The sequence below is a fragment of the Pteropus medius genome, unplaced genomic scaffold (genome assembly GCF_902729225.1).
Source record: "Pteropus medius unplaced genomic scaffold, Ma_sr-lr_union100, whole genome shotgun sequence".
Lineage (NCBI taxonomy): Eukaryota > Metazoa > Chordata > Mammalia > Chiroptera > Pteropodidae > Pteropus > Pteropus medius.
This window is the reverse complement of record NW_024342466.1, coordinates 3,223,109-3,244,198: the sequence shown is the minus strand read 5'-3', so window position 1 is coordinate 3,244,198 and position 21,090 is coordinate 3,223,109. Positions and strand designations below refer to the sequence as shown.

The 21,090-nt window shown below is 59.7% G+C and overlaps 1 protein-coding gene across 4 annotated transcripts in view; it reads right to left on the bottom strand.

Annotated features, from left to right (window-relative positions):
- TWIST2 (twist family bHLH transcription factor 2) overlaps window positions 1–17,697 on the bottom strand; it is a 39,348-nt gene extending 21,651 nt beyond the window's left edge. The window contains exons 1-2 of one of the 4 annotated variants that reach the window (XM_039860786.1): window positions 17,185–17,696; window positions 7,512–8,633 (exon numbers count right to left, since the gene is read on the bottom strand). In XM_039860786.1, the coding sequence (XP_039716720.1) occupies window positions 8,414–8,633; window positions 17,185–17,519 (555 nt within the window). In that variant the 5' untranslated portion in view covers window positions 17,520–17,696 and the 3' untranslated portion in view covers window positions 7,512–8,413. Of the gene's footprint in view, window positions 1–7,511; window positions 8,634–17,001 lie in introns of those variants that run through there. The other 3 variants (XM_039860794.1, XM_039860811.1, XM_039860803.1) reach the window with 3 other exon arrangements.
- Window positions 17,698–21,090: the final 3,393 nt, after the last annotated feature.

The window sequence follows — 21,090 nt, the reverse complement described above, 5'->3', positions numbered from 1 at the left end:
CCCTGCCCAAGACCTGTTCCTCTCCCAGTTGATATAGATCTCCAGTCTGGAAAGTTCCAGAAAACCATCTGAATGGTTTTTAAAATCGTCATACAAACACACAGCACAGAGTTTACCACCTCTGTCGTTTTGAGGTGTGCGGTTCAGGGGCCTGGTGACCACACGGCAGGCTCCGACCTCTGAACTCTCGCCACCCCCAAAACCGAAAACGTGTTTCTGTCCGACGGCCCCCGCCCCCGGCCTCCGGGTCCCTCGCGTGCGTGGACTCACACAGTGCTTGTCTTTTCGTGGCGGGCTTGCTGCCCCGGCGCAGCGTCCCCCCGTCCACCCGTGCCGTGGCGGAAGGGCCTTCCTGTTGGAGGCCGCGTCTCCCACTGCACTGCACGACGGGCCACACTGTCCGCTTGGCCCTTGATGAGCGGTCAGGCGGCTCCCCCCGGCCAGGTCAGCCGTGCCGCGGTGACCCCGGCGCACGACCATCTGTGGACAGACGGTGCTTTCGGTTGCCTTTGGCGCGTCCCGACGTGGGGCTGCGCCCCCGGCTCGTGCGGCTGTGGGGTTCGTGGGGCTGCCCCATCGTGTCTCCTGGGTGTACCCCCGCGGTGGGCAGGCTCCAGGGCTCCCCCAACCCGACACTCGTCACGCTTTGAGGCAGCGGCCACCTTAGCGGGCGCGAAGTGACAGCTGTCTTGCGAGGGCCAGCTGGGACTCTGTGGTCCAGTCAAGGGACAGTGACCAAGAGTCCGAAGGTCGGTCTGACCACGGCCCCAAGTGCTCACCAGGGCGCAGCGTTCCACTCCCGAGTCACGACCCCCCGATCCGCATGTAGCTCGTCCCCTAAGGTCTGCCCTGCTGGGGTGTGCCGTGGCAGCTCTCCTGTCTCTGTCTGTCCGTCTGTCTGTCCATCTGTCTCTGCCCCTTTCTTCGCACAGACCGGTTCAGGGGCTGCGTCCCCTCCAATCTCACAGCCCCCTCCCTGCACACAGCCACTGGCTTCTAGAATGAGGCTGACTGTTCTCAGCAAACCCAGAACCCCCAGGAACGTCCCCTCAGAAGGCAGCTGGGGCCTCATAAATCACAGGCGCATTTTCCTGTCACGGGAGCAGATGTGCTTTGCATCCCAGACGCTCCCGGTGCTCTGCGTCTGCGGGGAGGCAGAGGGCCGTCCTGCGCCTTGCGTCCTGTGAGCAGGCCCGGGGACAACCTCGTGCCTGGCTGTGGGCCGGGCCAGGTGGATGTGCGCATAGCTGAGACGTGGTCCCCATGGGCTCTGGGGATGAGGACAGTCACAGGTGCCTGGACACAGCCAAGCAACAGGGGCGCACTGGCCTGGGGGAGCATGGGGGTCACCAAAACTCCACAGGCCCCCGCGCAGGAGGGGAGTGGGTAGACGTGGGGCGCAGCAGCTGGCCCAGAGCAGCACGGAGGCCCAGGGCACCGGGGTGGGTGCTGCGGGCATAAGCGATGGGATTTGCTCACCCCCGCCCCGTTTTGATGGCGCACCTGTTCTGTGCCAGCCCCTCCTGCAGGAGCTGGGCACTGTGGGAGAGGGACCGGCATGTGCCCAGCCCTGCAGAGGAGGCCCAGACAGGCCTCAGAGCTGTGGTGGGCAGGGCCCACGGCCACGGGGAACCTGGGCAGTGCCAGGTGGGGGCGGGTAAAGGAACCGACAGCCGACCCGGCCCTGGGAGCAGACGCTTTGTGGGGTGCGTCCGTCACGTGTAAGCGGTGAGGGGAGAGCCGGGGCTGAGGAGGTGGCCCCAGCGGCCTCTGTGCAAAACGGCCCGAACGGCGAGGACATGCCACCGCGCCTGCCAGCACGGCCGCGTCCAGACGCTGGCTGCGCCTCGGGCTGCCCACAGCATGGGCGGCAGGAAGCTCACCCAAGGCTGGCGGGGAGGCGGACGGCACAGTCCCCCGGGAGGACAGTCTGGTGGCTCTGACAAAACTAAACGCACTCTCACCACGCGACCCAGCCATCCCACGCGCTGGCATTTGCCGCGGGCGTGAAAACTGGTGTCCACAGCAAAACCAGCGCACGGGCGTTTGTGGCCGTTTCCCGCCTCATCGCGCAAACGCGGAAGCGCCCAAGATGCTTCCCGGCGGGCGGATGACACACTGGTGCATCCAGACAGTGGGGTGTCACTCAGCACGGAGACGAGTGAGCCACCGCGCCGCGAAAAGACAGGGAGGAACCCCAAGCGCGGAGCGAAAGCAGCCCATCCAGAAAGGCCACACGCTGCGTGGGTCCAACTGCCCGGCGCCCGGACGAAGCAAAACCATAAAGACGGTGGAGAAATCGCTGGTTGTCGGGGCCGGGGTGGGGCAGGGACGAGTCGGGGAGCACAGGGGACGTTTAGGACAGGGAGCATACTCCCAGAGAAAAGGCCCGTCTGTCCGCCCCCGGGCACTGCGGGGGGCGACTGGACAGGCTCCACGACCGGCATCGCGTGCGCCCCCACACTGGCACCTGGCACCGTGCGGCAGTGGGGTGCTCCCCGCTGAGGGGACGTTACCTCTGCCGACTTGTTTTCAGCTCACATCTAAAGGGCAGGGAGGGCTCTCTGGGAGGGAGAAACACAGGCTCCAAACCCGCAGACACTGAGTCCTGCGGCTCGCCCCATCCCCAGGCCCTCTAAACCCAAGGGCTTAACCTGCGGACGAGTAGGGGCGCCACCAGAGCCAGGGGGTGCCCGGGAGGGTAACGAGGGTCCGTTTCTGGACCCCGGCTTTGTTTCCAGGCTGACTTCCTCCCACCTGCCTCGCCGAATGCGGCAATGCAGACGAGCTCAGGTGCGTGGGATGGAGGGGAGGCAGGGTCCCCTGCCCCTGGCCGTGACCCGGCCGGGCCGCCTGCAAGCAGTGGGCAGGGGTGCAGGACATGCCCAGGTACCCAGCCAGGACCCAGGCCTGACTCTCGCCGTCTCCAGAGAAATGCCTTGTGCAGCTGGGCGTCGCCGACCCGTGTGAGACAGAGACCTTCACGCTGCAACACGTCCCAGGAGCAGAGGCAGAGCCACGTCTGACATGGGGCCGTCTCACTCTGCTGAAGGCCCAGACCGGTCCAGGTCCTGGCTCTGCCCGTTGCTAGATGGACGCCCCCAGCCGGGCCACCTCGGCCCCTCCGGAAGTGGCAGGAAGAGCCTCGTTGGGCCCTTTTCAGATTAAAATAACTCCATCCGTCAAGTGCTGGGTCAGGCAGGAACCTGGGTGCGGTCCAGCTCGGTGGTCAGCGCTCACTCGGCATCTCTGCTGCATGCACCTTCCTGGGCCGGGGGCGTCGGTGGGCATCCCACTGCCTCTCCGCCCTTTACTCCGGTGTGTAGGGGAGAGGGGCTACTCCTCACAGCCCTTTGCCGCCAGGCCCGGGGCGGGGGGCAGCCCACCGAGCGCACTGCCTGCTGCTCTCGCCCCTCCCCGAGGGGCCGGCCAGAGCCCGCCGCTGGCTGTGGACCCCGCACTCTGGCCCTTGCAGGGCATCCGAGGAGAGGAAACCCCAGGACCCCTTCATGAGCGCACAGGAGCCCAGACTGGGGCGACTGCTCATGGGGTGCACCTGACAGGTGCTCCTGAGGGCTGCAAGGCCAGGGAGGTGGACCTGGGGCAGGTGGACCCAGCATCTCTGCAAAGCAGCCAGGACCTGTGACACCCCCCGGCCCCCCGCCTTCTCGGCCCTGCGGTGCCCGGTGGGCACCAGCCTCTTGGCCCTGGTCCCACCTGGTCTTTGTCCGGCCTGGGTCCTGACCGCCCACGCCCAGGCTGACCTCAGGAGCTTGGAGCTGCCTCACGCTGGCTCAGGAGCCCTGGCACCCCGTTCAAGCCTCCCTCTGTGTGTTCGCAGCCAGAAGACAAAACGCCACGGCCCTGAGTCACCCCTCTCCCCCGTCTGATTCATGCAGGAGGCCCGTGCGGGGACTCACTCGGCCGTTAGCCTCCTGGTCTCTCCGCGTCTCTGCAGCAGAAGGCAGCTGTGGGTTTGCACTGAGAAGGGACGCACGGTGCTGCTCGGTGCGCTGGCCGGAGAAGCTGGACCCGGGGAAGGTGCGGCCTGGGCTCTGCCCCCTGGGACCCGGGAAGGTGTGGCCCGGGCTCTGCCCGCTGGGACCTCAGCCGCTGCTCCTCGGCGATGGAAACTTACAAACATTTCAGTCATCTTTCTGAGGAGGATTTGGTCATCTGGCAAGTGTGGTCCCAGAATTTGCCAGAAGCATGTATCAACTGCAGCCCAGGGTGTGGAAGCAGACAGGCCTAGTGCAGATTACACGCCTAAGAATCTAGGAAACGAAATGCGAGACTCGGGCCCGGGGCTCTGCCTGGGGACAGAGGTCGGCGTCCGCCCCCAGGGGGGTGCAGGTTAACCCAGAGGTTAGAGGAGGCTGCACACAGCCAGGCCCAGCTTCTGGAGAACCTGGCCCGCGGCGGGGGCGAGGGGGGATCCCCCCGGCATCTCCAACCTCTCCTTCAGGCCCGAACACTCGCCCCTTCTTCCTGGAAGGCCAGGAGCCAGGACGGAGTGACTCTAGCTCGTCGCCAGAGGCCGGTGAGCACGAACTCCTCCAAAGGCTTCTTGCCACCCCTGCCAGCTTGGATCATGGGACAGTTAGCGAGTTGACCGTGCTTTGAAGAAAGCTTGATCCACAAAGCCGAAGTGGCTCACGAGGAAGAACCTGGACCCCCAGGTACATAGAGAAGAGTAATAAAGACAAACGAGGGCGCCCAGACCAGAGGGCGGGGTGACCGCGAGGGGAACAGGATGAGTTAACGCCCCTAACCGAGCGCGCGCGGATCTGCCCCGGACGTAAGGTGGAAGGCGACCCCACGGCCCGCCCTGCCCAACGCCAGCCCAGCCCGAGCCCCGCGGGGAGCCCGGCCGGACCACGCCGGACACGCCGCAGGAACGGACAAACCGTCCGAAGGTCTAAGGCGCCTGTGCGGTGACGGGCGGGTCTTGGGCACGGAGGTCTTTTGTGAGGCCACCTTCTCACACTGGCTTCAGTGGGAACCAAAGCGCAAACACTGGATGGAGGCCCCAGGGGCTGAGGGGGCCTCGCGGGGGGCCTGGGGCGGAGATGCTAACCAGAGTGCAGAGGAGGGGGTTCGGATACGCGCCCCACTCCGCCCCTAAAAGGCACTGGATTGTTTTCTCAGGCTGCGAAGTAACAGACAGCGTTTGTGGAAAACTTGGAAAAAACGAGGAAAAGCGGGAAGAACCGTGAGCGGGGGTGGGGGGTGGGGGGCGCTGCGTCGAGGTTTCGGTCCTGAGACGCACACACCCGAACGCCCCCCCGGCGCCCGTGACCTGCCCACCGTGTGACCTTCCCCTTCCCCTTACTAAACACGTGTCTACGCCACGCAATTCGCTGACCGCCCGGCGGGGGGCGCGCGGATCGACCTCGGCTCCCTCGGGCAGCCTCCCGGGACGCGCGCGCATGTCACTGCCGCGGCCAGAGCCGACGTGGGTCTCGGTGGCTCGGCCGATGTGCCGGGACTCCGCGGGACTGCTGCCCTCGGAGGCCGAGTCCTGTTTTTAAGTCTCCTACTGTCAGAATCTCTTCTGGAAGGTTTCACGCCTGCTCTGGGCGCTCGCAGGCCTGCTCACCGCTTCCCCGGCTCGGGGCTTCATCGCTATATTTTAACAAGTTAATTAAAAATAGTGCCCTCCTGTTTTATGTATTGTTGAACTTTCAACTCTTTTTATCTTTCTTGGTAAGTTCCTATGTTTTGCCTTGTTTTCTACTGGCTAATTGCCCTTTTTCTTGTGACCTTCTGTCTAGAAGGAGTATCGATCCATTCTGAATGAGATTGTAAGCACTTCCTTCCCGGTTCATTTAAAATTTTTATTATGGGTTTGTGATGTATGGAAGTTCAAATTTTTAAAATCTTTTTTTAAAATTAAAATTACTGGGGTGACATTGGTTAATAGAATCGAATAGGTTTCAAGTGTCACAAGTTCACGGTTTTAATTTAGCCAGAGTTCTTCTTTCTCTTCGTGACTTGGGCTCCCGACACCAGCCTCAGGCAGCAGCAGGTGTGAAGTGAGGACAGTAAGTGTCCGTGTCACTTCGGCTCCCTGGTGTTCATCAGGTTCTGAGGGACAGCGACCTCGGCGTCCCTCTGTGTCCCGTCCTTGCTGGGGCCACACGCTGTGGGCGGCGCCTGCGGACGGGACCTCGATGGGCGAAACAGACACGTCCGCCGGGATTCACCGGAAGCCTGGTGTTCTATGATCTGGAGGCAGATGTTTTAAGGGCGGCCACGGTGGCAGCCTTGGGGACAGTGGGAAGGCCGGGGTAGGTGGGAGGGGGCACACTGTGCCAACTTAGTCCACGTCACCTGGACGGAGCGCCCCTTCTATTCCCGTGCTGGCCCCAGGGGCCCGGGCAGGCAGCAGTGGACGCGGACGCGTTTAAGAAGCGGCCGCGGCCGGAGGGGAGAGCTGAGCGTCCCCGGGGAGCACGCGAAGAAGCCGCTCTGCAGCTGCGGGGGACCCAGCGGCAGCGACGGATGGGGCCTGAGACAGACGCGTCTGGCTGCGGGGGGCGCCCCGGGTTCCCGTCAGGCAGCTGGGGGGTGGTAGGCTGCAGGAGTCCGGTCCTGCTGTGTCCACCTGGACCCCTCCCTCGGCAGCTTTTGGGAGCGTGTCCCCCTCCCTCGCTGGCGGGCTTCTCTGTGCCGGGACCGGGGGCCGGGGACCGGAGACCAGGCGTCTGGACCAGCGGGCTTTGCCTTTGCTTCCCGCAGCTCGCCCTTTGCTGTCAGACCCTTAGGGATCCGTCTGGGTTCTCCTGGGCCCTTCTGTCTGGATTCCCAGGACGACCGTGAGCCCAAGGCGCTCTCTGGGGTCGCTGTGAGGGGCTCGCCGTGCCGACCACACGACACCATGAAGGCGTCGGCACTAAAGAAGAAACAGGCGAATCACAGCTAAGGGGCCACCTGCCCATCCCCCCGCTGGTCCCCAGGACCCTGGTGGCTCAGGGAGCAGGCAAAGGGTTAACAGGTGCGGGGCGGGGGGGAGGGAAAGAGCAGAGAGAAAGAAAACCTCCCAACTGGCCCTGACTTTGCGCCACCCTCCTCCCCGTGTCCCTGCCTCTGGGGACGGCGCCCACAGTGCCCGTCGCGTGCCGGCTCGCTGAGCTTTGCTCTGTCCCCAGGCTGGCGAGGGAGAGGGACTCGCTTAGGAGAGCCAGAGGCCCCACTGCTCAGGGGTTGTCACGTCCCTGGGGGCCGCACCCACCGTCAGAGGGTCCTGAGCCTGTGACCCAGCCCGAGACGGTCTGGCAGGGGAGCCCATCTCTGGAGGGGACGGGTCACACCCCCACGGGCCCCCAGCACAGATGTGGGAAATGCTCCCCGCTCTCGTCTGATGGGTGAGCGCAAGCAGCGCAGACACTTGGGGCCACTCCCTCCCTGTCCCCTGTCCCCCCAAGTATGAGGACTCGGTGAACCACAGAGAAGCTACCAGAGGCACCGGCGATGGGCCCCTGAATTCAGAGGCAGGAAACGTGGCCGCGTTGCTGGGGGAACATGTTTTAATGGCGATTTCGAAGGGAAACGCTTCACACCAGCACAGTCTGACCGGATGGGAGTCATCTGAGACGTGCCGAGCCCCGAGCCGGGGCAGCCCCTCTGGGAGGGGCAGGACGCCTCCGCCCTGAGCCTCGTCAGTCACCAGAGAGGCCCACGGGCTGAGTCACAGGGTTCGGTTTTCTGTGGTAAAATATCCATAATATAAATTTGGTCACGTTAACTGCAGCTCAGTGGGGTCGCATCTCATCACTGTGAGAGCACCATCCGCACGAGGTTCCGAAGCATCTTCGTCGCCCCGAATGGGGACCCCACACCCGTTCAGCAGTCGGGTCCCCGTCCCCCTTCCCCGGTCCCTGGCACCCTACGCTGCTTCCGCCTGTTCTGGGTGTTTCATGGAGACGGGACCGTGCATCTTTGGTTCGCTGCCCGTGTCCCCCCCACGTGGCAGTGGGGACCAGATCCTCGTCCCTTCGCATGGCTGGGTAGTGCCCTGCCATGCGGCCGAGGCCTGGCGCGCGGCCATTCTGCAGCTGGTGGCCATTCGTATTGTTTGTCTGGACAGTGCTGCTCCCGATGCGAGCCAGCCGGTGTCCGGCCACCGCTTTGGCCTCTGCGGCTACAGCCCCAGACGGGGGCAGCGGGGGTGACGGGGACAGCTGGGGGTGGCCGGGGTGGCCGGACCAGCCGGCTCTCAGAAGTTCCACGGCTAGAGGGCTGCCAGGAAGTCCACCAGTTTACAGACTGGGAAACTGAGTCCCAGGCACTTGCCTAGGCCGGGGCTGGGTGCAGGAAGTTGTCCCCGCTCCACGCTCTGCATCAGCGAAGCCTCGTTCGGACGCTCAGTCCCCCAGACCAGAGACGACGGTGGCTGGGGACGCGGGACCCGTCACAGAAGCCTGCGGGGGAAGGAGCGACACGCGGTCCGTCCTGGGCACAAGGACGCAACTCGGCGCGAAGTCCACTGTGGAGGCCGCAGGGAGGGCCCGAGCGGGGACACGGACAAGCCCTCGGGACGCGGGAATGGCTTCGCGGCGTGCAGACCGGCGGCTCCAGGGGCGGCGGCGGCACCAGCGTCGCGTGGTGTCTGGACTTTCCCTCCCTTCTTTCTGGTTAGAAGAAGTAAAATTGTGTGATTAGCATTAAATGGCAGTTGCTGTGACTTTCGAACGTGTGCACCGCGAGCGTGTTGTCGTAGAGCTCGCTTCAGCGGCCTCCGCGTGGACGACGTGGCCTCCTGGGCCCCTCGGCAAAGCCGGCCGGTCCCCTGGGACCTGGGGGCATGACCCTCCCCCCCCCAGGAGGGCGCGTGGAACTCGACGGCAGGGTCACGGCCACCGTGAAGTCCGAGAGGAGGAGCAAACGCTGAGCTGTCGCTTCCTCGTCGACCTCGGCAAACGCTGAGCTGCGCCTGGCTCACGCGCCCACACTCGCCGGCCCGTCTGGCTACAGGGCCAGGCAGCACGAGGGCGCCGGAGCTGGCCGCCTGTCCCCACACCCAGGGCGCCCCCCAAGTCACTCGGGGGTGCTGAGCAGCCCGGGCCAGCCCGGCCCCCTTTCCCTGCGGCCGCCATCCCTGCGTGGGGTGGGTGACCACCCCAACCACGCTGCGATTAGGGGCTCTGCAGTCTCTGGCACCTGAAGCCCCTTGTGACTGCAGCCGACACTGCCAGGCAGGGGCCACCGTGGGATTCTCTGACGGCCTCCTCAGGGCAATGGTGACGCCTGGGAACAGAGGGGCGAAGGCACTGCCACGTCGCCTCGTGAAGCCGCCCAGGCGGCCTCTGCCGGGGGCTTTACTGCCCCGCGCCCGGGCGGCCCTGCCGGATTTCCACAAAGCGTCCGTTCTCTGGGGAGGCGGCCAGGGGGCTTGTTCTGATAAGCTGCTGTCCTCCGGGTGTCCGAGGTCCCCAGGGAGAGGCGGTGGACGAGCGGCCGGCAGCTGAGGGAAGTGCTCGCCACACACAAGCCTGGGCCCCTCTGTTCCCGTACTGAGGGGCCCCGGCCCCCTCCCCTGTCCCTTCACCGTGAAATTCTCCACACACCGCTTTTCCTGTCCAGCTCCTCATTCGCCCTGTCATCTGGCCATTCCTGAGAAGGTCGCCTCCTTCACGTTATGAATTATCAGTGGAGCGGCTTTCACAGAGCGGCTGGAGACGCCGCGAGATCCACTCACTCGACGGCGAAGTCCCATGGGACTGCTCGTCTCTGACGTAATGAAACGAAAATGCACGTAGCATAACAGCGACATCGGAAAGGAGCAGACAGAGTGCGCGCGGCCCTCGCCTTCTGTTTATTGTTTAATTAAAAGAAAGTCACTATCTTCAAAAAAATCGTCTTAGAGAGCCTCGGGGCTGACAATAGTGTGACATCCAGCCAAATAGCCTCAAGTTAATTCTGCCCTTAAAAGACCTCACTGTGTGGACTCTTTATGACACGATCACACCAGAGGGACTTCGGGATAAGCTCTGTGCCTCAGCCCGCTCACGACACCATCAAACGCCAGCCCGGGGTGCACCCGCGGGTCCACGCGCCGTTTCGGGGTGATCAAAGCAGGTCATTTTGCCCAAGAGGAATCAGCACATCGGGCTTCCGAGGGCACAGACACCTGTCGGGAGCACTTTATCCCAGTGTCCATGGAAGAATTTTCGTAGGAAACAGTTATGGCAGCCGATTAAAGAGCGTGCGTCACCAAGCACACCGGCGGGAGGGACAGGAGGCAGGCCTGTCCCTGAGCGTCCCCGAACCTCCAGAACTCCCGGGGAACCCCGGCTCAGAGAGTCCCGCCAGCATGTTGACTCCCCGCTGTGACCGTGCCACCCCTGGGACCGGATGGTGGGCATGCGTTCACCCTTCACTACGGATCATAATGTGAAACCTCGCGTGGACGTCACTTGATGATAATGATGAAAATAATAATAAAAAGAAGAAGATGAGATCCAGCTACAGAATAGACAGAAGAGTACGTGCTGGGTCCGGGGTGCGGGGTGCGGGGTGAGTCGCTGGACAAGACATGCAGCGAGGTCCGCTCCGCCTGCCCGGCCCCACGGACGGGGGGAGGGGGCCGGCTTCCCAGTCATTAGGAATCGACAGGCACGTAGCACGCAATCTGAGGCGACGCAGGTTCGGGAAAACTCGTCTCCGGTAAAGGCCGTCGCTCATCCGTCAAACCCAGTTACGTGGACGGAGGCAAGATGCCGGATTCGAGAGAAAAGAGCCCGCTTCCCCCCGCCTTTCCGTCCAACGCAGTAAACGAGGCATCTCGCAAAGAAGCGGCAAGTGCCTCGCTGTGTGTTTACCGAGACGCTCTCGTTAAGAATGGGATTGTGAAGTCACACAAGCTCTCCGGAAGGATCCCTATAACTGGATAAGCCCTGCCAGCCTGCAGGCAGCTTTCCTCCACCGGCTACAAGCTGCAGGCCCGGGGCACTGGGTCGCACGCGCCTCTGCAGCCCCAGACACTGAGGGCGCAGACGCTTCTGACCCCTCTGCACCTCGGCAGAGCGAAGCTCCGCAAAGCACTGAGATGAATGGAAGGACACAGAGACTCGGCATTTATTTCCGGGTCTTGTGACCGAAAGAACACGTCGCCTGCTGGCATTCGGCTGACGGGACGTCAAGTCAAAGGGGAGCTCACAAAGAAATCCCCACGGCCCTGCGTAGCGTCAGACTGCAAAGCACCGACCTGTGCTTCCCCTCGGGGAACTCGGTCCTTTTACACGCCGTCCCCCCTGCAGCCCCCCAACCCCCCACCTCCGGAAGCAGGCAAAAGCCTCTTGAGCCTCTTAAGAAGAAGGACCTACTCAGAATTTAACAGAAAGGCTCGCGTGGCGTTTTATATGCGCAGCACAGACAAACAGCTTTAACGACAGAAGTGGGGGCGTCGCCTCTCCGCAGAGAAGTAAGATAAAGGATCCCTACTTCTCCTGGAAGCAAAGGGCTGAGGACCTGCCCTCGGCGCCCTTGGCGAGTCGCTCTGCCCAACGCCCTTGGCCGAGCGCACACCGCAAACCTCAGCCACGCGGTTGGGGTTTGCTGTTTGGTCACCATCAAAGGGTTAAGAAAAATCGAGGGTTTTGCCTGAATCTTTCCCATCAGTCACACAGCGGATCTGCACAAGCAGAAAAACAAATGTGAGCTCGCCACCAAATTAAACAGTGAGAAATACGAGCGTAATGCCAGACGACGTGACTCAATCCATAACTCCCCCCCTCAAAAAAAAAATGCTGATGGCTATTTTTTAGGGGTGAATGTGAGCTGAAAAGAAAGAGTATCTTCCAGAATAACTGAGTTAATTTGATAAGCGAAAGTTCATCGGGTTCAACCCCGTCCTCAGTGGGGAAATTCTGATCTAAAGCAAAGAGGGACGTGCCCAGTTTTAAGGACATTGCTCCTGGGACTTAAGTAAAACTGCAACTCTGTAGGAGACGTCGTGAGAAGCTGGTCGCCTAACTCAGCCCCTGGTGGAAGGACAGAGGGAGCCCGCGTCGGGATGGGGAACGCGTCCGCAGACAGCACGCCCCCGGCTGTCCCCGTCCCGGACCCGCACGGTCACTGGGTCACGGGATTCTAGACAATCGAGCTGTGAATAAAACGGAACCGGTATTCGAAGCCTGTGAAACGTGATTTTGATTCAAAATGACTCTTTCCAACTGACCGCTGAACACGTCTCTCGTGTCCAAACAGAGTTACGTGTTGGCTTTCCCAGTTTCGGATTCGAGTCTCCTTTGAACGTGCCGACCATGAGTAGCCCCTGGAGAGGGGTCGCGCTGGGCCTGGGTTGACATGAGCGTGAAAACCCTACCGTTGAGGTCGCCGCATCTCATTCCAAAACAAACCTTAAATGCAGGCGCATTTAACGTAACTAAATTGCATTTAAAGGTTTACTGCCGAACCAAAACACGAAACACGTTCTTAGGACAAACAAATATTCATTTAAAACAACTGTGACTGAGTTTAGGATTTGATCTGTCTCTGTCTCTGTCTATCTCTGTCTGTCTGTCTCTCTCTCTCTTTCTCTAAACTCTCCCTCTAAACTGCATACTCCTGAGATAAAGCAGGATAATTCTAAATACTAAAGCTTTAATCTCTGCACTGCTTGGTGAGTAATTTTTATAAGTCATTGGCTTTAGAAGCGTGCGTGTGTGCGTGCGTGCGTGCGTGTGATGTAAATCAACACAGACTCAGCAACTTAAAAGCAAATGTGTCAGTTTCAGGTAAATAGTTCCTACAATTTCTTTGAGAAAAATGTGTTCTTTGTTACCATAAAAATAAGTGTGTTAATATTTTCTTCTCGGATTCCCAGAATTCCCCTCTTTAACGATTGTAAGGAATCACCTCTATTTAATCATGTATTGGAGATTCTTCAGACCGCGAACGGAAGTGCAAACGACATCGGGAAAAAACGGATTTTTGCTCAAAGCATATTTTTAGTTTATTATTCTGAGATAAAGCAGAATCATTCTTTATATAATCTGCTCATTTGCAGATAGAAAAAACTCTCGATTCTCGTGAAATAACTTTGTCGAAAGCTCTTTGAGATAGCCGTAGATTCCCACGAAGCTGTGAGAATCCTCCTCAATCTCCCGACGTTAACGCCTGGCAAAGCCACAATGCAGCAGCTGACGTCGACGCCGACACACGCACGGGGCACGCGTCGCACGCGTGGACTCGGGTGGCCGTGTGGGCTGGGCTCGAAGCAGCTTGTTTCTGCTTCAGCGTCTCATCTCGGCTTTACTTTCGAATGTGTCTGTGCCTGTGTCTCCCAGGCTCTGCTCCTTCCTTACGGCTCTATTTCTTGGCTACAGAAACACGTTCGCCCCTTTGAATTTTGTTGCCTCGCTCATGAACTCCTCGCTAGCGGAGAGCTTTGTCTTTGCTTTGGTTTCTGGGGCACATTTATCCTCTCCCAGGAAAAGACACAAATATAAACAGACATTCCAGTGCGCATTCATGGGGTTTTTTAAGACACCAGGGAGAATAGATTAATATAAATACTAAGCTTAAAAACTGTCATAAAAGCTGAGCCTTTAAAATTGGCTTATTAAAATATTTGTTTTTTTTTTTTTAAAGCTCAGATTTAAACTAAAGTTATGAGTTATTGTGCTCTGCTCACAGTTTACTTTATGATCTTTTTGCCAGGCAAAAGGAATCTGGCATCTGTGCTGAGCACGGATGATGAAAACTCAGTTCTTTCAGGATCAAGACTTGTCTGAAAATAGTGCAGTTTTTCAGAAAAGCTCAGTAACATACTATTTTTCAAAGGACCTCAAACAGCCACTCTCAACGTCCCACCTCCAGCCCCTACCCAGGCCAGATGGGCCACAAGACTTACTTTCCGTGAGGCTGCAAGGGTTACTCCTCACACGTAAGGGAACAATATCCCCATAACGGAGGTCGGCATTTTACACCGAGTCTTACCGATGGGCGTTTTAGAACCAAACGCTGCTTATCATTCAGGTAGCTCAGCCGCTCATTTTACTTCTGACCAATCGCACGCTCTGCCGACATTTCTGCATTTCTGTTCTCCGTGGGGAATTAATTTTCTTTTGAGACCAGTTAGCATTCCGAATACAGCAGTTAACAAACACCTCCGAGGAACTAAATTTTCACATGGGAGGAAAAGGCTTCCACGTATCGGATGGTGAGGGGTCACACTCTGTTCTCCAGAATAACTGCATGTTCTCAGAAAAAAAAGAATTTGTTGAGCAGGGTAACCGAATGAAAATCTATGCATACTTTGCAGAAGTTAGAGAAGGTTTTTTTTTTTTTCGTAATCAAAAAGCAGAAAAATGGGGGGAAATGTCTAATAAGTAACGGTCACGCTCCCCATCCTCCAGGCCAGGCGCTGGCGACCCTGCTCCCGAGGCTCAGGCGTCTAATGAAAACACCGAAAACTCCTTTGAGATTTTTCAATTAGATGAAGCCAGCTGACTGTCCGAAGACACCTGATTTATTGTCTACCTGTGTTTTTAAAAATCAGGCCAAAGGAGAAAGTCAGGATGAATATCGGCACCGGCCGTACCCCGCCATTTCCTGTTTCTCTCTTTCTATCAAAAGACAGCTGAGGCTTTCGGTTGCTGCTGCCCCTCTGGACACAGCTCTTTTTCATATACGTGAAAACGTCTCACAGTAGAAAACGTCTCACAGTAGACGTTAAAATCACCTACCATTCATTCAAAGGTCTATAACTAATGTTTCTTTAAAATGTTACAGATAAATGACAAATGTCATTTAGCAACATTTTCTGGAAATCAAACCAAGGCTGATTACATTTATACTCATAGAGACTAAAGAGTTAAAGACAAAAAGAATACAAAGTATTTGCCTCGTGTGCCTGATCAGGACAAGGCGGGTTGTCCAGGATCCTTCCTGCACTGAGAACTTTCGTGCCCCCTTCTCTTGTGCAGAGCGGCTATCTGTTTGCCTCAAGAGGACTGGTTTACTAGAACTAGTCAGCTCTATGCAAGCATAAGAAAATAAAAATAAAAATAAATGGGCCCCGTAAAGATCACCTACTCTCCAGCTAAATGTGTTATCGGTTACATTTTAAGATTTTTTTTTTCCAAACTCTTAACACTTACCATTTATTCATTACAAGTACTGCTTTTTATGTTTATATAATCTTTCACTGTGATCTATGTCTGACCCTCTAAGTTTTAGGGATGCCGTTGTTTTGCGATGGATTTTAAGGGATCCTGCTAACTTCTGCATTAAGGTGTAGCTCTCGGCATTTGCTTTCAATAATTTTCTGGAGTAAATCTTAATGAACATTCTGTTGACATTTTCCTTAAACAAAACTACACGGGTATGTTTTTAAAAAATGACATTCCTCGTATTTGTTCTTATTTCAGACATGCTGTTAACTGTGAATGGTATGAAGGGCAAATGGAGTTAACTAACACAAGCTCATAATTCAGGCAGCAAAACCCAGAATTAACGTATTACTGCACTGCGCCATTGCAATGCTCGGCCAGCCCAAACCCCCGTCCCTAGAGAAATATGCGACGGAGACACTTTCCATCTGCTTTTGACAAAGACGGGAGAAGATTCTCGTAAGTTATTCTCTGTGAAAATTCTTTGTTAAAGACCTATAAAACGATCTTTATTTTGGAGGGCTATTTCATCAGGAAAATTTTCAGTGGCACAGAAATAAAAAGCAAAATAAATAAAATCCACCTGTGTCTGACCAGCCTTTCGTGGGCACAATAAAAACACCTGCAGATATCATAGAACCCCATAAAAAAAAAAAAGAAAAGAAAAGAAAAAGAAAGAAAAATAGGTGTGTTTGAGACACTGGGCGACTGCGTGCTCCCGATTAAGCTAAACTCCTGTGCGAAGTAGAAATAAAAACAAAGCGCAAAGTGAGCAAGAAACTAAAACTAAAGCATGCGGAGTAGGAAGGATTTACCCTCCCGGCCCCCGCGCGCTCCAATAAATCTTGCGCCCGTCCGCTGTCCGCCAGCCGCTAGCCCCGCAGTCCTCGGGAACGGACGGCGCCTCCGCCGCAGCCAGAGCTCGGCTGAAGGCGTCTGGCGAACAGGCGCCGGAGCAGAAACCCCCGAGCGCCGCCCCGGAGGAAGCCGAGCTCCCAGCGCTGTCGGCGGCTGCGTCCCCTTCGCCGGCGCCCGCGGCCATTTCCCCCGAACCTGTTTCCCAGCCTGGATCCCCGGACCCCTCCGCGGGGCTGGACGCCGAGGGGGACGCCGTGCGCGCAGAGTCCCCTCCCAAGACTCTCTGGGTTCAAGGCCGAGGGACCAGAGGCTCCCAGTTCCGAAGGCGGCTCCACCTGCCCGCGGGCAGCCAGGTTGCCAGCGGTGGTGTCCGGCGCGGCCTGCGCGCCGCGATCCGCGCGCATCGGCCTCGGCCCGGTCCCCTGCGCTCCCGGCGCGGGGCCGTCCCCGGCTCCCCCCGCTGCGCTGGCCCCGGGGCCGTCAGCGTTGGGCAGTGTCCTCCCGCCCTCTCCCGGCAAACCTGGGCGCCGCGGGTGTGCACTTCTGTGCGCCCACGGGGCCGACCGAAGCTCGGGCCGCGACGCCTCGCACGAGCCACGGGGCAGAACTGGGTGTTCGCTCCGCGAGCAAAGGGCAGCTTCCCCGGGCGGCCAGCGCTCTAAGCGACGCAAAGGGCAGCCGGTCCCGTCTCTCTGCCCCTGGCTGGCCCCAGGTGGTTCTTCTGATGCTCACTCCCGCGACAGTCACTCACAGACCCCCACCTCCGTGGCACCAAGAGTGGAAAATGCGACAGTCGCCAGTCCGCCCGTTCCCGACTGACATCCTGCATGGGAGCTGGCAAAGGGCGCCCGGGGCGTCCCTGGCACAAGGGAGCTTCGAGCCGACCCCCATCCGTTGCTAGGAGGTAGCGCGCACCGGTCCCGCCGCCGCCGCCCGCGGGGCCTCCGCGAGGAGGGGAGCGCAGGCCCCGCAGCCCGCCCCCGGCCCCGCGGCGGAGGGCGCTCGGAGCGCGCGCAGCACCTACCCTGGCGCGCCGGTCCGGACGTGGGCGGCGCGGCGCTAGTGCGAGGCGGACATGGACCACGCGCCCTCCATGCGCCACACCGAGAAGGCGTAGCTGAGGCGCTCGTGGGCCACGTAGCTGCAGCTGGTCATCTTATTGTCCATCTCGTCGCTCTGCAGGACCTGGTAGAGGAAGTCTATGTACCTGGCGGCCAGCTTCAGCGTCTGGATCTTGCTGAGCTTGTCCGAGGGCAGAGTGGGGATGATCTTGCGCAGCGCGGCGAAGGCCTCGTTGAGCGACTGGGTGCGCTGGCGCTCGCGCACGTTGGCCAGGATGCGCTGGCTCTGCAGCTCCTCGAAGGACTGCGCGCTGGGGCTGCCCTTCTTGCCGCGCTTGCCCGGGGTCGGGCTGCCATCTTCGCTCGACTTCTTGCTGTAGCGCCGCTTCCGGCCGAAGCGCTTGGGCTGCCGCTCGAGCTCCTCCTCGCTGGTGCCCAGGCTGTCCACGGGGGACACGGGCGAGCTGGAGCCCTCCTCCATGGCGCCCGCCCGGCGCGCGTGGGGCTGGAGGCGCAGGGCGCCGAGCGCGCGCCGCTGGCCAAGCCCGCGCTCTCCGACTTGCTCGGAAGGCTCTGATTTCAAGGCCGGCTCGTGCGAAACCGAGGGCTCCGGGAGAGGAAGTTATTCTGACTTTTTTGGAAACTCTAGCCGGGCTGGGTTGCTAAATAGTTGTCAGGAGCGAGGGCGGCGCGCTGATTGGCCGGCGCGGCCGGGGGCCGGACAAGTCCCGGGGCCTCCGCGGGCCGCCCCCGCCCCCCGGCGCGGCGCTTTCAGTTTTGCCTGCCCCTTCGGCCCCGGCCGCCGCGGGCACCCCGGAGGCCCGGGCCTAGCGCATCGCCCCCGCCGGCACCACGCCTCCGGCCGCTCTCCGGCAGCCCCGCGCCTCGGCTCAGCCGGCCGGGCTTTGTCTGCTCCTTAACGTGGAGATTGGCCCCGCCGGGCTGCGGGATCTCAGCTGGGGCGCGAGGGGCGCGGGTGCTGAGCCTTCTCCTCGGTGCGCTCCCAGGAGGTGAGGACGCGGCGGGGCGCCCCGGGAGCTCCGGGGCCTGCGTGCGCCTTGGCTGCCCCCGAATGCGCAGCGAGTGCGCGCAGCGGCCCGCACGCTTGTCCCGGGGTAGGGGACCTGCGCGGGCAGGCATCCCGGCGCCCCGACCGCGGGCGTGGGGACACTCGGGGTCCTTCGGAGACGCCGTTCCCCACGCACGCACCGCACGGGTGCCTGGAGACGCCGCCCGCTATGCGCAGGCCGTGCGTCTGTGTTTGGGGGGAGGGGGGTTCGTTTCTCGCCCCAACTTGCTGGGGAGCCCTGGCCGACACCCTTCGCCAACCCTCCTTCTCAGTGGCTTTAAACTTCAACGCCATAGCGAGCCTCTGCGGGAGCGCCCGGTGCCCGCCTCGCCTACCTGCCTGGCCCTGCCTGGGGCGCGCGGCACGGGGCGCAGGCCTCGGGCGCCCGCTAGGCCCGCAGTGCCGGGGCTGCAGCCGCTGCGCTGCCCCTTCGCCTCGCCAGCCGGCGGCGGACGGAGGGCGGTCTGGGCAGCTGCGCGCCCCCCCCTGCGCTGGGCGCCCCGGGGCAGCAAGGTGTGGGGCGGCGGGAGCGCGGGGCCAGGTCTCGGCGGGCGACACCGTGGACCCCGGCCCCGCGCCATCTGGACGCCGGGCGCGAGCGCGTTTGAAGTGGTTCGGGGGACTCTTTGTTCGCCAGGCCTCTCTGGCTCGGGGCCTGGAGGTGGTTTACGGCTTCGATGCCTTTGAACCTATTCCCAGGTGACCCGGGCTCAATTAGGCCCGGGCCTGAGCCGGCTGTCAGGCAAGCCGCGTGATCAAGGGCCGGCCGGGCCCTTTTATTGAAGCTGAACTAGGGGCAGCGCAGCGTCTCGGGCGCGTTGGAAACCCAAGGGCGGCCCCGGGACATTCCCCGGGCAGTCCGTGAGCCAGGGCAGAGCTCCGAGCAAGGCCGGGCCTCGCACAGACGTGGCTGCGTAACCGGGCGACTGTGCTTTCTTCTGCCCCTTGGCTCCACGATCCTAAGGGTCCCTTGGGGTCACTGCGTCCAGCTCCACCCGCTGACCACCCCTTCCTCTTGCTCTGGGAAGGCCCGGTTTACCCAGAACAGCATAAGAGCTTTCGGATAGCTCTCTCTAACACTCAAACATAAATAAAGACGGAAGGAAGGAACGGAAAAGAGCGAGAGAAGCCTGAAGCCCGCTTCCGCGGTCCAGTCCGCGCTGGGCGCAGCCCTCCGGGGGCTTCGCGCGTCCCCGCTCGCCTGTCGCCGCCCGCTCGGCTCAGGGCTGGACTGCAGCGATTCGCTGCTCTTCACTCTGGTTGGGAAGCCCAGAGACCCGGACCCCGTTTCCAGCCAGCCTCAGTGAGCCCAGGGACATCCCTTCCCCCAGGAGGCCACGCGGCATGGCGACAGAGAGGAGCCGCCTTGTGCGTCACCTGCTTTGCCCACTCCCTGTCTCTCCTGGCGGTGAGGGGCGTTAGAACACTGCCCGGAAGTCAGGCTTGAGGGCCGACCATCTGCCTGAAGGACAGCAGTGCCCCCAGCATGGTGGAGTCGCACTTAGAAAGGGCTGACACCTAATGTCCAAGGCACACATCGCAGGCAAGATCCTTTTAAAAGTCCCCTTTAAAGATTTCCGCTTGAACCGTGGCTCAGGAGGGCAGGTGACAAGCTTTCCCTTCGGTGGCTCTACCATTGCATCTGGGATTGTCACGGTTCCTCGCCGGCAAGGGGCGGGGGACGCCCACTCCCCTCCCCTCTGCCTTCTTTCCTGAGTGCGGGGCATGGAAAGCTACGCATGGCCTGTCTCAGCCTCGGGCCGCCCTGGTCTGTGACGGGCACCGAGGTGGAGGTCCTCGTTGAGTCCAGCGAGGGGGACATTCAGTCCCCTCTGCAGCACCGTGCCTGTCCCCTGTGTCCCGTGGCAGGGTATGGACAGCGCTGAGCGCGGCAGGGGTGGCGGGCGTGGGAGCTGGACGCGGCAGCAGTGGCAGCAGCTCCTGGATCCGGGGCGGTTCTGGACCGTCATGTTCCCGGGCATCACTGCCTGGAGGTCGGTCCCGAAGGCTCTACCTAGAGCCCACGAGTTCGGCTCCACGGCAGCCCCGTCAGCCCCGTCAGCCCCTAACAAGCTGTTTCCTGCCTGAACCGGCCAGCGCGGGTTCTGTTCCCCACCTCGGAACTCTGGCCGTGACACCCACGCGCTGCCTGTGACCTGGAAGATGACCACGAGGGCTGTCCCCAGGGTGAGCTGTTTTTCCTGGCATCACTGACTCTCTCGTAATGTGCAACTCACGCCGGCCTTTGGCACACATTTATAAATGCTTTTAAGATCTAATCAAAGTTGTTTTTGCAACAAGCTCATAATATGATTTTTTTTTCTTGGAATATATACTGCATTTCCACTAAAAAACAACACTGAAGAGATCAGCCATGACATAAATATAACAGGGTCGAGGGAACAGGGTCTGAGGCTGGGACAGAAGCCAGGCCCCTCCGCATGAAATGCGTTCTGTGGATTTGACTTTGCAACCATATACATGTTTTACACAATTATAAAAAAAAATTAAGTCAAAAGGAATAAAAGAGAAATCCCTAAAAAATCAAAAGCAAAATCAAACAAATTGCACCTAATTTTGTATCATTTGGTGGCTTAACTTTGCAGACAGGACTCATTTAAAATAGCTTTAAAACGTTATAATTTGACTATACATTCCTGGTGGGATATAATCTAAAGGCAAAAAAAGGCTTAAACTGTTTCAGTATTCACATTTCTCGTAACAATGTTGCTTTTGTTAACCCGAAGCTGTAAGCTGAAGCGAGTAAGTTATTATGTTTACATCTTTAGGAACCAAGATTTTTAGGGCGATACATACGTAACATGTAAGAAGTCAGGTAAGACCGTGGCATTCCAAAGTGGCTGGGAAGGGAACACTGAGCAACCAAGGGACAGGAAGCGCCACCAGTATCCAGACTGTGGTCCCTCCGTGAGGAAATGGCTGGCGGAGGGTCTGGGGCAAACACGTGCTAGAGAAGCCCGGA